Source organism: Nannospalax galili, unplaced genomic scaffold, assembly GCF_000622305.1.
Source record: "Nannospalax galili isolate Female #2095 unplaced genomic scaffold, S.galili_v1.0 scaffold1250, whole genome shotgun sequence".
Classification (NCBI taxonomy): domain Eukaryota; kingdom Metazoa; phylum Chordata; class Mammalia; order Rodentia; family Spalacidae; genus Nannospalax; species Nannospalax galili.
In genome coordinates, this window is record NW_008328704.1 from 1222269 (window position 1) to 1237353 (window position 15085).

At 52.6% G+C, this 15085-nt stretch overlaps 1 protein-coding gene across 3 annotated transcripts in view; it reads right to left on the reverse strand.

The window, feature by feature from the left end:
• Rptor (regulatory associated protein of MTOR complex 1) overlaps positions 1-15085 on the reverse strand; it is a 356907-nt gene that overhangs the window by 4704 nt on the left and 337118 nt on the right. For all 3 annotated transcript variants that reach the window (XM_008828814.2, XM_017797024.2, XM_017797022.1), the window contains 6 exons: positions 11609-11714; positions 10854-10968; positions 9570-9694; positions 5944-6048; positions 3281-3387; positions 1430-1557 (listed from right to left, as the gene is read on the reverse strand). In XM_008828814.2, coding sequence (XP_008827036.1) covers positions 1430-1557; positions 3281-3387; positions 5944-6048; positions 9570-9694; positions 10854-10968; positions 11609-11714 — 686 coding nt within the window. The remainder of the gene's footprint in view (positions 1-1429; positions 1558-3280; positions 3388-5943; positions 6049-9569; positions 9695-10853; positions 10969-11608; positions 11715-15085) is intronic.

A 15085-nucleotide genomic window follows, 5' to 3' on the forward strand; every position in this document is an offset into this window, starting at 1 on the left:
CCCCCGCTGCCGTCTGGCCTTGGAGTCTAGGTGCCAGATCTTAGGTGAGGGGTGGGGGGCTACTGGTCTCTGCCCTAAAGGACACCATCCACTTGGAGCAGCTTAGTGGGAAGGCCTGCTGTTTCTGTTGGGTCAGCTTGTATAGGCTTCATCAGAGAGGGTAGGACATGTGACTGATACGAGGGGATGGACAGAGGATTAAGACGCATGCCCAGGGCCGTGGAAGGGAAAGGTAGGTACGGCCTTGACTGGCCACAGGTCCAGGGGAAGAAAGGGTCCTATCCTTTCCACTGGGCAAGAGCCGCACCACCAGCCCTGTAGCAGGGGTGGTTCATGCCAGAAATCTCAGCACCGGGAGGCTGAGGCAGGAAGACTGTTGTGACTTTGAAGCCATCTGGGCTATACAATGAGACTGGCCAGCCTATTATGTGAGGTCCTGTCTCAACAATCAAACAAAAAGCCCCTCTGCACCCAGCCCCATGAAAACACAAACGCAATCTGGTGGAGCTCAGCACAGATTCCAGGTCTGCGCAGTCCCCAGTGCACTGTTCGTGTTTCAGAGTTTTCGTCAGCTCAGAAGAGACTGTGCCCACCAGCAGGGGTGTCCGATCATGGCTGATTTTGGAGGGTGGGTCTCTACCATTCTGGTAGTGACACATGACCAAAGCTATTCTCTGGCAGAGGGCGGCTTGGGGTATGCAATCGCCCACCACCCAAGCCTCAGGTCCACAGTCCTGTTCTGTTCTCGGGACCTGGTGTGTCCCACTGCCTAAGCTGATACTCTAGCTGGATCCTGTCCCACTGCCCCTATCCATTGAGGCTCCTACAGCCTGTGGTGGTCGCTGCATGTGGCTGGTCTGCCTTCCAGGACACAGCGGGTATTTAAGAGATACACTGTCCCAGGAGCAGGACTTTGGGGCTGCACAGATCTAGGTCATTGGTGGCCCTGGGCCTCGGCTCAGTCCCTTCCTTCAAGGGAGATAATGACATCTGCCCACCAGCCTGCTTGGTAGCCCCTCTGCCGAGCAGCAAGGCCTACGGCAGTGACAACTCATGCTTGCTCAGCACTAGGCTGTGCTCACATGTGTTCCAGTCTCCCAGAATACCACACACGTGACCCAGGAGGTGGCAGGTGGTAGCACTGCTGATGTGTGAGACACCAAGTGGAGATGCAGACACCTTTCCAGGAAGTCTGCCCCATGAGCATGTCCCAGGCCACTAGGCCCGGCTACGGCCTGTTCTCCATGTGCTGCGGGGATGAGCCTGTACCGAGTGTGCTTGGAGTCCTCTCCAGATGGTCTCAGTGCTCACTGTGAGACCAAGGACACACTTCTCTCTCACAGCAACCTGGACTCTTCACTGGCAGGGAGGTGACCGCAGCCTCCTGGAAAGAGCCTCAACAGCACTGGAGAGGTAGGTGTGGAGTTACCATTCACTAAGCGCCATCCTCCGGTCATAGACACGAATGGAGCCGTCGCCCAGGCCAGCCACAATGAGTGAGCGGTGGGAATCACAGGACAGACTCGTCACACAGCTGTCAGCGCCCGTGGGGATGTCCTAGGCCCAGAAAGAGTGCAGTGAGGAGGGGTCTGGCTGCAGTGCCTACTGTGGACATGTCTACTTCCTTCCCAGACTGCAAGGCCAGCACAGCTGAAGAGCTGGGCCAAGGATAGCACAGGGCTCTTGTGGCCCAAGGCTGATTGAGTGCCTGCTCTGCGCCTGGGCCTAGAGGCTTGTGCCTGGGCACAGCCTGCAGGCACCTCTGGGGACACGAGTCTCTCAGTGCCAATTAAACTTTCCAACAACATCTCCTTTTTCCTGAAAAGAAAAGATGAAGCACATTTTGGCAGGGAGGAAGCCTCATTAACTCCCTCTTCAGATCCCTAATTAGTCAAGGGAAGAGCTGAAGGGCTGCCCCCCTGCTCCCCTGTGGGGGCCATAAATGTTGCAGAAGGACAGGGGAAGTGATGGATGGTGGCAGGAGGGAGCTGGAGAGGAATTGGGCCTCAGAGGGGGGAAAAAAGCTTCCAATCAGATGGGGCAAGCTTGAGAGAATTCAGGAACAGAACAGCAACTGCGGGAGGTAATGGTAGGGCCTTTAAGCCATCTCCCTCCCCCATGCCAGCAGTGAGGGACAGAGGTGCAGCAACTGAACAGACTTGGCTCAGGACCTGGAGACGGCCAGCAGGTCAGCAGTGCTGCTCTGAGGAGCTGTTACCCCACAGGGAGATGGGCTCCTGAGCCAGGGTTCCACACAGTGCCCTTAGAGCAGCAAGCCCCTTCAGGCTCTGTTGCCCACAGTACAGGGACCCCTGAAGGACAGCATAACTGGAGCTGTTTGAGGGCATCACAGGACGTAAGGAAAGTGAGGAGAGACCACCCATGGTGATCTCGGAGGGCATGACCTCATGATGCAGCCCCTCCTGGGCAGAAGTGCTGTCACCACGGAAGGCTCTAACACATGCGGGGGAGCGGGCCTCACACCCTGTCAGCTCTCGTCACTCCTCCTGCATGTCGCAGGCCTTCAGCACTGCAGAGCTGACCACAGGCAGCCTATGTCTCCACTTCAGCAGAGCAGGTTGGAGAATGCTGTGGCCAGTCTCTGTTCTGCACCTCTCTGGGCATCCAGGACAGATGTCCCTCAGCTCCTCAGGTGCTGCCCCTACACTGTGTGTAATTTGCCTTGGACCCAAAGGAGGTAGGGGCAGCTGGGCTCTGGCAAGACAGCCTAGGTATCTTAGGCAAAACTAATGTATTGTGTTAAAACTGAATAAAATAAAATAAAATAAACAAACAGTGCTGAAAATGAAAGAGGATCTAAGGGTCTAGGAAGTATCTCAGTAGTAGAGCACGTGCGTAGCATGCATGAGGCCTTGAGCCTTGTTCTCAGCACCACAGGGGAGGAACACAGTCAAATAATTAGCCATTCTAATTTAAAATATTTCACCCTGCTGATTACTGATATTCACTAATTTTCACAGAGAAAACAGGCTTGAAAATAATTTGGATTAGCACAGGCTTAATTATGCTGCAGTGTAGGGTCAGAGTGCCACGATTAATGTGCACCCAGAGGTAATTACCTTCTTGCCTGGTGAGAAGGTGCCACCCTCCCATCTGCCTCCCCACAGACCACTAGGAGGCAGTCACCAACTGCACTTGCCTGCAGGCCATAGGTCTTGGTTCTCTGTGAGGAGGATGGGATCTAGTTGTTTGTGGAGTGGGAGTGGAGAGTCTGGGACGATGTAGCATGGGTTCCTACACAGGAGCCCAGAGTAGTTACCTGCACCTTCGTCTCACGGTCTGTGTCCCAGATCCGGATGATCCGCACGTCTCCTGAGCTCATGAGGAGGCCAGTTTCTTGCTCCCAGTCCACCACCATTCCAGCTCCTAGGGAGATACAGTGGGTTGCTGTTTTTACCTGTGGGCTCCAAGCAGGCTGGGGGCATCCTGGCCAATCATGAAGCCAGCAGCTCCAAGGAGCTCAGGCTGGGGTCTCCACCCACATGTAAGCTTGGGTTGGGCTTCCCAGCAGATCCTGAGTCCAGGTTGGTGCAACAGTTCTGAGAATGGAGTTCTGACCTTTCCTAGAACCCTGCTACGTTCCATTCCCACAAGGCACTGAACTACAGAATGGTATGAACTACAGAACGGTAGATCTCAGAACCTCTGTCCACCGTGTGCATCTTTTGCAATACTGAGGCACAAATATCAGGTCTGGGTCACCTTCCGGGGGCCTCCAGGGCATGAAGATGAGTCCTTCCTTTGGCCAAGTCAGAAAACCAGGACCGTGGTTCACTCAGGAAAAGCAGGGATTCTGTACAGGCTATGGGCCACCTACACCCTCCAGCATTTGGTTGTGAGGAGGGCAAGGCCTGGCTACCAAGGTGGGGTCGAAGGGCAGACAGGCACAGTGAAACGAGGCTGCCTTGCCGGGCACAACAGCACATGCCTGTCATCCCAGCTACAGAAGAGCTGAGCCAGGAGGATTACTTAAGCCCGAAGTTTGAGAAAAGCATGCCCTTTCTTTTCCTGTAAGTCACCGGTCAGGGAGTGACTTATACCTGTATAAAACATAGCTTCTATTTAAAATAAGATCCTCACCCCCCACGCTGTGGATGGAACCTAGGGTCTGGCACATGCCCGGCAAGTGCTCTAGTGAGCGATACCTAAACTCCAAAAGTTCAATTTCTACACAGTGGAAGCATCACTTAGTCTCCAGTGTCCCCAGAGGAGCTGGTCCCTGGGCTGAGGGCATCTTCCTGGTGCCTGAGTCATTTCTACGTGGCAGGTGTCCCTAAGCAGTAAAACATGCCTTCTACATGCCAAAACACTTAACTGCAAAGTAGAATCTGTTTTCTGGTCATTTTCTTTTAGCTCCACATGAGCAGATCTGGCTGACTCATTTAAATGTTCTACCTCTAAACTCACAGACGCTCTAGCTGTTCTCTGACTTTGTAAACCACATCACAAAAAAGACGTAGACAAGGGTAAGAAAGGAAAATGAGAAAGGACAGAGTGGTGTGTCTACGTTACGGGGGGGCGCTTTACAGTGCTGGCTCTGGGGTCACCTGCTTGGGCACGAGGTGGGCTGAAGTCTGTGCCAACGGCCTGGAGGGAACCTGGCAGACCTCCCTACCCCCATGCATTCAGCCTCTGACCATGCCCCAGGGATGTGGGGCCTGCTTTATAGATGTACCGTTGGTGGATCTATGAGGCAGCATCTGGTGACTGCTGGGGAAAGCAAGGAGCACAACAAACCCCTCACAAGACGGCTTCTTGCCCAGGACGGGGCTAGCCTGTGGGTTTTCCTGGTTCCACCTCCTGCCTGATGGTCTACTCCTGGAGCCCCGGGCTTTTCAGCCCTCCTGATGGCTCCTCTCACCTGAGACCTCACAAGAAGCCTGGGCTCTGCCCTTCAGTCACTGTTCACTTCCAAGGAATGTTTTCTACACATGACTACCATAGTAAAGAAAGAACCCCAGGGTTACCTGGGGTTGGTAAATCCAAACAGCCACCACTGGTGTCCTAAGATGTAGACGTGTGCCATCAGCCTGCCCATAGCCTGTCCCCGAGAAAGGTCCTTTCCCTTAGATATGGCTGGTTTCTCCTGGTGGTCCCTGGTGGAGGACCACACCTACCCTTCGGTCGGAGGCCATGTGGAACTAGGGAGCGGGGAGTGCTCAAGGGCTGTGTGAGGGTGAGGAATCTAAAGCTGGCTGGCTGGCCAGTGGGCAACCTGACTCAGCTGGGTATAGCATGTAGGAATTCTGAGTTGTCTGTCACGGTGGGCATGTGCCACCAACAGTGCATCTATAAAGCAGGCCCTACATCCCAGGGGCATGGTCAGAGGCTGAATGCATGGGGGTAGGATCTGGTTCCTCAGTACTGCAGGAGGCACATGTCCACATGACAGTACCTTACAGTATGACTGAGGGACGGCCACAGGGAGCAGTTCTTGATACTGTGTGGGAACTCTGGCTTTCACTTTTCCTCATCTTAGTCAGCTGAAGCTTCTTCCAGGAGTCACCACGGACTGCACAAGTTTTCCTTCCCAAAGTTCTGGAGGTCCAGGTCCCAATAGTACAGGCAAACCTCCACCCAGATGGATATCACCCTTTAGTGGTCCCGGGAGAGCATTCAATTGGCATGAGGTAGACATGATGTCAGCAGCTCATGCTCAAGTCAGCAGCAACACCTTCCCAAGCCACACTTGGCTTCATAATGAGGGCAGGCCCACCCACAGCACTGACAACTTGGCCACACCTGAGACATGGCAGATCACGGGGATCCCTGAGGTTGACCTGATCTTGAGGCTGCTGGGGGAGTTCACTGGGTGATTCTGGGGACTCTGAAGTGAATGGGTGACCTGTGGGGGCTGGCCTGGAGGCCACAGAACATCTCCCACAGTTCAAGACTGCCTTATTCTAGGGCACCCACACCCACCTCGGGTTGTTGGCAGCATGTCTGAGAGCCCCTGCCATGCAGTCACCATCTCTGGGTTCTTCTCCAAATCAGCAAAATTCTTCCAGACCCTGATGGCACCATCATCTGGGGAGGGAGAAAGGTGATGTGACCCCATGCCCTGGGCCAGACCCTTGCCCTGGAAGTCGGGCCCCACCCCTACCTCTGAGATGTAGCTGCAGTGTTCTGGATGCTCATTTCTGCTGTTCTGACCTGAGCAACCCTGGGGTGCTAGCAGCAGAGGGAGACTCGACCAGTGCTCTCTCCCAGAAATGGCAGCTACACAGGCTCCACATCAGCCAGCCTGACCATCGGGTGGCTCCTCCTGTCCAGAGCAGGCAGCACCAAGCTCCCTCCTCAGGGCAGAGGAGGTGGGTCAGAGCTGGAGCTCACCTTGCCCATTCCTCTCCTCTTGTGGGTCTAGCCTCTCTATGACATGCACTTAGTTCCCCTGAGGAAAGCACTCTGGGGCCTCCCCCTTGCCCATGGCCCCCCCTTGGTGCTCTATACACACATCAGTCTAAGCAAAGCTAGAGAGAACAGAGCAGATGGGCTCTTAAGCCTGAAATGGCAAGACCCCCTCCACCTTGCTTTTTAGAGGTTAGAATGAGGCCCTCTGGAGTTGGGTCCTTCGGTGGTGTCTCCCTTGAGAACGGACTCCAAAGGACCCCAGCCCGTTCGATGCCCCCCCTTCCCCTCTTCTCTCCCTCCCTCACATCTCCACTTCTCCCTCGCCCTCCGCTTGGGTGCCTCAAGACTCATGGTCTGACCTCTTTTCTAGCCTTGGCTGTGCCTTGTGGTCCCTAACTCATTGTGCACAGGTCATTCCTGGCCAGTCCTGGTGCCCTGGGCTTGAGGGACTGGCTTTGGTCCTGAGGTGGCAGTGCTAGGCAGCGGCTTCTCGGGGCAAACGTTCTCACTGTGACACACATTTTGAGAAGGAGACGGGTACTTTGTGAGGAATAACTGGTGCCCTCAGTGGCTTAGACACGAAGTCCAGGCCCAGGCTGGGGGTAGGAAGGAGAGGCCTGGGATGGTGGGCTCAGGACACCTCCCCCTTAGCCCTGTGCCACCTTTCTACCCAACAGACTTCAGAAGGCCTTCAGTGCTGCCACAGGTGTTTTTGTTTTTATTTTTACTTTATTTTTGTAATTTTTGTGGTGCTGGGGATGAAACCTAAGTGTTGTGATGCCAGGCAAGCATTCCACCACTGAGCTGCAGTCTGAGCTAGGAATCAGGTTTTAAAGTGCTAGGACGATGGGGGAAGTGGTGCAGCTCAGCTGGCGGACTGCTCCCACTGCGTGCATCGGGATCTGGGTTCAGTTCACAGCACGGGAAACAGGGTGTGGTGACACGCATCTGTAATCCCAGAACTTGGGCAATGGAGGCATAAGAGTCAGGTGTTCAAGACCATCCTTGGCTATGTAGTGAGTGAGGCCTGGGCTATAGGGACCTTGTCTCAGATAAAGGGACACAACACAAAACAATTACAAAAAAGCAACCAAACTAGGGTAAGTGACTTGGAAAACTATTGTTCAAAATAGAGCATGATATTAAGACATTTCAGACTGCCCCCCTCCCCCCCACCAACCAAACTGCCCCAAAACAAAAGAAAGCCTGTAAGAGAACAGAGAGCACAGGCAAGTGGAGATGAGGGAGGGAGAGAAGGGCACTGAAGGGGCTCTCAAACACTCCTTCCCACCTACCCTTCAGAAACAAGGAAGTTGGCCTGCAAAGAAGGCCCAGACACAGCCTGGGACCATCATGGGCATGTGGGCCTGGTGGACCTCGTGGCATAGAGTGTCCCCTTTATTCTCATGTGTCATCTGGGGGGCCATTCGCATCCCCCGTGACAGTTAGGGGGACAGACCCTTCCAGGTCATGGGAGAACTGGGAACTCGAGCCCTGACTGACACTGTCCCCTCTGGACTCCTGCCTCTGTGCCCAGGTCATTCCTTTGCAAACCTCCCCATTTCTAAACGATGGGACCCCGAGCAGTGTTTCTACAGAAGACACATGGTGTGAACATGTTCTCTGAACCCTAGGGCCACATAGGCCAGAAGGTGTTCTGCACCCAGGATACTCACCTGTGGCCGTCAGCAGCAGGGAACAGTCCTGGCCATTCAGATACTCCATGGCAGTGACCCTGGTATACCGAGGGTTGCCGTTGTGGAAATAGTCCAGCTTCTCTCCTTTCTCCCAGTCCCAAAAACTTGAAGGAATAAGAGCGATTACAGTAAGATACTCATTAGGGAAATGCAAAATCCAGCGGGATACTGCCTCGTGGCCATGTGATGGCTACAACCAGAGCAGAAGCTGGTGGGTGTGGACATGCATATGGACAACCTGGAGCCCTGTGAACTGCTGGTACGAGGAAGAAGACTATAGCCCAGCAGTTCTGCCTGCGGGAGATTCCCCCAAACACTGAAAGTAAGGGTCCCAGAGTCACCTCACACACCCATGTTAACAACAGCCAAAAGGATCTGAGAGTCACCTCACACACCCATGTTAACAACAGCCAAAAGGATCTGAGAGTCACCTCACACACCCATGTTAACAACTGCCAAAAGGATCTGAGAGTCACCTCACACACCCATGTTAACAACAGCCAAAAGGAAGGCCTTCAGTGCTGCCACAGGTGTTTTTGTTTTTATTTTTACTTTATTTTTGTAATTTTTGTGGTGCTGGGGATGAAACCTAAGTGTTGTGATGCCAGGCAAGCATTCCACCACCGAGCTGCAGTCTGAGCTAGGAATCAGGTTTTAAAGTGCTAGGACGATGGGGGAAGTGGTGCAGCTCAGCTGGCGGACTGCTCCCACTGCGTGCATCGGGATCTGGGTTCAGTTCACAGCACGGGAAACAGGGTGTGGTGACACGCATCTGTAATCCCAGAACTTGGGCAATGGAGGCATAAGAGTCAGGTGTTCAAGACCATCCTTGGCTATGTAGTGAGTGAGGCCTGGGCTATAGGGACCTTGTCTCAGATAAAGGGACACAACACAAAACAATTACAAAAAAGCAACCAAACTAGGGTAAGTGACTTGGAAAACTATTGTTCAAAATAGAGCATGATATTAAGACATTTCAGACTGCCCCCCTCCCCCCCACCAACCAAACTGCCCCAAAACAAAAGAAAGCCTGTAAGAGAACAGAGAGCACAGGCAAGTGGAGATGAGGGAGGGAGAGAAGGGCACTGAAGGGGCTCTCAAACACTCCTTCCCACCTACCCTTCAGAAACAAGGAAGTTGGCCTGCAAAGAAGGCCCAGACACAGCCTGGGACCATCATGGGCATGTGGGCCTGGTGGACCTCGTGGCATAGAGTGTCCCCTTTATTCTCATGTGTCATCTGGGGGGCCATTCGCATCCCCCGTGACAGTTAGGGGGACAGACCCTTCCAGGTCATGGGAGAACTGGGAACTCGAGCCCTGACTGACACTGTCCCCTCTGGACTCCTGCCTCTGTGCCCAGGTCATTCCTTTGCAAACCTCCCCATTTCTAAACGATGGGACCCCGAGCAGTGTTTCTACAGAAGACACATGGTGTGAACATGTTCTCTGAACCCTAGGGCCACATAGGCCAGAAGGTGTTCTGCACCCAGGATACTCACCTGTGGCCGTCAGCAGCAGGGAACAGTCCTGGCCATTCAGATACTCCATGGCAGTGACCCTGGTATACCGAGGGTTGCCGTTGTGGAAATAGTCCAGCTTCTCTCCTTTCTCCCAGTCCCAAAAACTTGAAGGAATAAGAGCGATTACAGTAAGATACTCATTAGGGAAATGCAAAATCCAGCGGGATACTGCCTCGTGGCCATGTGATGGCTACAACCAGAGCAGAAGCTGGTGGGTGTGGACATGCATATGGACAACCTGGAGCCCTGTGAACTGCTGGTACGAGGAAGAAGACTATAGCCCAGCAGTTCTGCCTGCGGGAGATTCCCCCAAACACTGAAAGTAAGGGTCCCAGAGTCACCTCACACACCCATGTTAACAACAGCCAAAAGGCAGAAACAACCCAAGTGCCCTGGACAGCTGAACAGGATATAGTAGGCCCTTACAAAAGAATATTACTTGGCCCTGAAAAGGAAGAAATTCTGACATAAGCTACAATGTGGGTGAACCTTGAGGACATTAAGCTCAGTGAAAGAAGCCAGTCACAAAAGGTTCTACTCCTAAGATGTCCTTAGAGGAGTTACATTCAGAGACAGAAGGAGAAGTGCCCTGGACAGCTGAACAGGATATAGTAGGCCCTTACAAAAGAATATTACTTGGCCCTGAAAAGGAAGAAATTCTGACATAAGCTACAATGTGGGTGAACCTTGAGGACATTAAGCTCAGTGAAAGAAGCCAGTCACAAAAGGTTCTACTCCTAAGATGTCCTTAGAGGAGTTACATTCAGAGACAGAAGGAGAATGAAGTCTCTGCGGCATAGATGGACTAGGTTCACTGTGTAGAGTTCTGCTGTAGGAAGATGAGAACACTCTGGAAGTAGTGGTGGGGCTGGTTACACAGCATGTCTCTGATTGTAAGCGGTTATGATGGCAGTTTTACATTATCTATAATTTACCACAATTTTGGAGAAAAAGAGGAATCAAAGCAGGGAAGAACTACAGGCATTTTATAAACTGTGTGCCTCCCCCAGTCGTCTCTCCATTACCCCTGGACGGAGCCTCGCGTACACTAAACTCAACTGTCACCCATTTGATCCTGCATGGCAGGTAAGGGGCAAACTCTTCACCCTGGTCCATGCTTCAGTAATGCAGCCCATGTGAGGGCCAGGCTGGGACGTGCCGGCAATGAGAGGTGAGAAGGGAGTCTGAGTAGAGGAGGCACGACAGAGGAGGAGGGCTCGTGAAAGGCACCAGGGGAGGAAGGTCCCAGGACGTCGCGCCTACCAGATGCTGTCCTTGTCGGCCACCGCGATACATGGTGTAAAGGGGTGGAATTTGACCACAGAGGGGACGCCAGGGTTCCTATTCAGAAATATCTGATCGTCCAGTCTGGTAATGCCTGAAAGAGACATGGTAATGAGCCAGGCTTGTGTCTACAGCATACTGACATTACATCCGAGAGGCTGAAAGCACAAACTGATGGGGGTGGCTTCTAGCCTGAGGTGTCTCTGGGGTGCATCCCCAGCTGTGGGGTCTATGCCTTTACCTTTACTGCAGTGCAAGGAAGGAAGACGGCACCTCCTGCCACAGCCTCAGATACCTACATGGACCTCTGGGTACCCAGAGGGTGCTTTGGGAATCACAGGCCTCCTTAGCCAGTGAGCACAGCTCTAGGGTGGACGGAGGAAAGCCTCCTGGCCTGATATACCTGCTTCTGGTCTGGCCAGGAGAACCTGGGGTCCTTAAATGTTCCTAGGGGGAGTGGTGGGCTCAGTGCTGGTAGCCAGCCCACCCTTGGCAAATCTAAGCTGGGCTCCTTCCCCTTGTCTGTGTACACACTGTACAGGGGCTCTGGAGTGGCAGCACTGAGGGCTGGCAACCTCAAGGCAGACTGCACTGTACACAGCCTGGCAGGCTGCTCTGCAGACACTGTCCATCCTCGGACTCTTCTTTCTAGAACCCACAGTGCTCTAGAGGGAATCAGACAGGTCCAATGTGCCTGGCAGATGGCCTGCTCCTGTGGGGCACTGTGCCCTTACCCTTCTGGATAACCTGCTGTGCCTGCTTCCTGACACGTGTGTTCCGTAGGAACCGCCACTCCCGCTCCTTGCGGATCTGACTCTCCAGATCATGCTCTTCAGGGATCTTCAAGGATAGAAAACACTAGATTAGGCTCAACACTAAGAAGATGGTCACTTCTGAGCTGGGTGTGATCCCAGTGTGTCTCAGGAGGCTGAGGCAGGAGGAGTGCCATAGATTTGAGGGCAGTGTGGTCTACCTAGTATGTTACAGGCCAGCCTGGGCTAGTGATACCCTGGGTCAAAAAGCAAAGTTACTTTTTTGATATTGGTGGTTTGGGTTCTCTAGTCTGGGCCCTGGCTTTATGAAGTCCGTTGGTAGGGAGAATGGCCTGTAGGTGCTCTCCACCCAGGCTCAGACCCCCAAGGGCCCCCAGCTGGGCAGTAGCAGTGCTGGCTTTGACAACTACACCTGCTTGTGAACACAGGACATCTCTTTTCTCCTACTTACATAGGCAGATCTGACTGGCTCTGCTGAGAATTTAAGAGTTTTTTTTCTTTAATTAAAACAATTTATTATTTTTATGTATATGTTTGTATTGCCTGCTTGTAGGTAAGTGCACCCGTGTCGTGCAAAGCCCACAGAGGTCAGAAGAGGCTGTCGGATCCCCTGGGACGGGAGTCATGGACATTTGTTAACTGCCATGTCGGTGCTGGGATTTGAATCCAGGTTTTCTGCAAGAACAGTCAGTATTCTTAACTGCTGAGCCATCTCTCCAGCCCTAAGAGTTTGTTTTAAACTCCTGAAACACTGAAGAAATTAAATGAAGATAAGCCTACTTTCTCCTGCTGATGGCATGGTCAGCCAGGGTGACAGAGCCCTGTTACAGACGACCAGACACACAGGGTGACAGACCAGACACACAGGACGCGCTGGGCAGCTTCCAGGTCAGCTCTGCACTTGCTGGGATGCACTGGCACCCAGGGCCATAGGCACCATGTCTCCAGCCCTCAAGAGTTGTGCTTATTTAACGACATTTTAGTGCCGTGTTCCTTTTTCTTCTCAAAAAATCACAAAAACACGCATCCAACCAAAAAACCCAACAACAGTCAAAAGGAGGACACCCAGACAGGAAGCACGGAGAAGCTGTCAGTGCCGCCCTGTGAACGTTACTGGTTTAGAAGGGGCTCCACAGCAGCAAGGGGACAGGCTGAGGGTTCATAACTACTGGTTTCACTTCATGACAATCCAGAGATTAGAAAGGAAATGACAAATGGCCAATAATATAGAGCAATAGTCAGAAGACACCTCCAACAGACCCAAGCCCGTGCAGGGAGAGAGGCACTTTAATGAAACTCGAGTTTCTCTGGGAGTAGCTTAGAGGAAGAGGTCTAAAAGGTGCTTTGAGCAGGAAGGGGGTAGAGGGGGTGGAATTCCAGCTCAGTGAGGCTCTGCCCTGAGCTGCCACTCCAGATGCAGGATGTGGGGGGAGTGGTGTGTGTGTGTGTGTACATGTCCTGGGGTGGCTTTAGTCCCTAGGTTCCAAAGACAACAAAAACAGAGACAGTAAGGCCTAGAGGAAATGTCTGGGGAGGAAGCCTGGAAGGTGACAGACAGTCTGGCACTTGCAGTCACTGTCAACAGTGGAGTGGTCCTGGACTGTCTCACAGGGGTGGGGTAGTTGTCTCTTGCCCAGTTCTCAGAAGTGAGCCTTCTCCTTCAGACCTGCTACACTTGTGAGAGGAACTAAGGAACTGTCCCAAGTGTCCATCCCGAGGAACACTGGCGACAGCCACCAGGTACACAGTAGAGGAAGGCTCATGAGAGGAGGCAGGGAGGGCACTGGGAGAGGCATGGGCACGGAGCGGCTGCAGTAACAGGCCCTCACAACCAAGGGACCAGGTGAGACTGGCCAATAGAGCACCCCTTGCGGTGTCCCCGTCTTCACTCTCGATCCATTTATCTCTGCGCCAAATAAAAATGATGTTTGGCAAACAAGCATCCAGGTGTCTCCCTGTGAGGGATGTGGGTGGTGTAAGACTCGCCTGACTACGACACCCAGATTTCTGCACCTCTTGACTTCTAAGACAGAAACCAATTACAGCTCTGAAGCTTCCCAGAGGCACAGTGCTTGAAAACCAATGAGGTGGCTCCTTTCAGGTCACAGAGTTTGGGGCTCTGAAACAAAGGTAGGTGAGGAGATCCCTTGAGGCTCTTGGGGCAGCAGTAGTTTGGGGACGTCATCTAGGGTAGGCACTGTATGGAGTCTGTGGTTCTTGAGCACTGTGTCTTACTTCTGGCCCCTTGGGATTTAAGAAAAGTTCAAGAGGCATCAAGGAGTGTGACTCAAGATTGAAAAAGGTTTATGGGAGGACATAGGAGGGAAGAGGCCATGGAAAGGTGTGCTCAGACTCAGTCACAGCAGTTAGTGCTCCCCACGGAAAGTGGACAGATGCTGTGCTCTGGCCTCTCATCTGCTATTGCTATCATTAGTTCCTATCTTTAACATTCCCCCATCCTTGCAGGTGGGGGAGCAGGTGATAGGCTCTGCATTATCTGTAAGAGCTGAAGCCCACTGCCTATACCCAAAGAAGCACTAATGTCATCTGACACTCACTAAGCATAGCTTGAACTCCATGGGAGAGTGTCTTCCCCCTAAAGTCAGGGTGATGGAACTTATGGCAAGTTTACCTTTTTTAGGCACCTTTCTGGGTTTAGGCAAATGCTTAGTTATGTAGATGCCAGCAACCTAGACAGAAGAGTCTGGGTGCCCAAACATGTTTACATGCCCCCTCTTGCCAAGCCTGCCCCTCAGCCCCAGACTCTGGCAACCACTGACCTGTTTTCTGACCTTAGGGTTTTTTTTGCCTGTTCAGGAACAGTGCGTTGAAAGTGTCTCACTTTACACAGTTGCTGTTTTTGTTTTTCCTACCACTGTGAACACTAAGATACAGGCTCTTGAATGAATTTCCTCTTTGGGTGGAGAAGGACCACTGGGGTGCATGCCATGTTTACGCATAACCTAACAGGATGCAACCAGACTTTGCCAAAGTGCCTACAAGATGCTGTATTGCCGCACCCAGTCTGAGGTTCCTGTCCTTTGCTGGCCTTGGAACTGGCAGGTCTTCAGACCTGCAATGGCATCTCCCTTCCTTGGTGGCTGATGCCTCAGTACTGAGCATCTTCTCCTGTGTACTTTTGCCACCTACATCTTCCATGGCGAACATCTGTGTAAATCTCCTGCCAGTGTTTTAAACTGGGGTGCTTTTTCTATTAGGAACGTTTGAAATTTCTCATGAATATCAGATACAAGATCTTTTTCAGGTACATCAAAAAATGTTCTCAGCCTCCTCTCTCTCTACCCTGCTCCCCGCCCCCTTTTTTTTGGTCTTTTTGAAGCAGGGTCTCTCTGTAGCCCCAGCTGTCCTGGAACTCACTATGTACACCAGGCTGGCCTTGAACTCACAGAGATCTGCCTGCCTCTGCCTCCTGAGTGC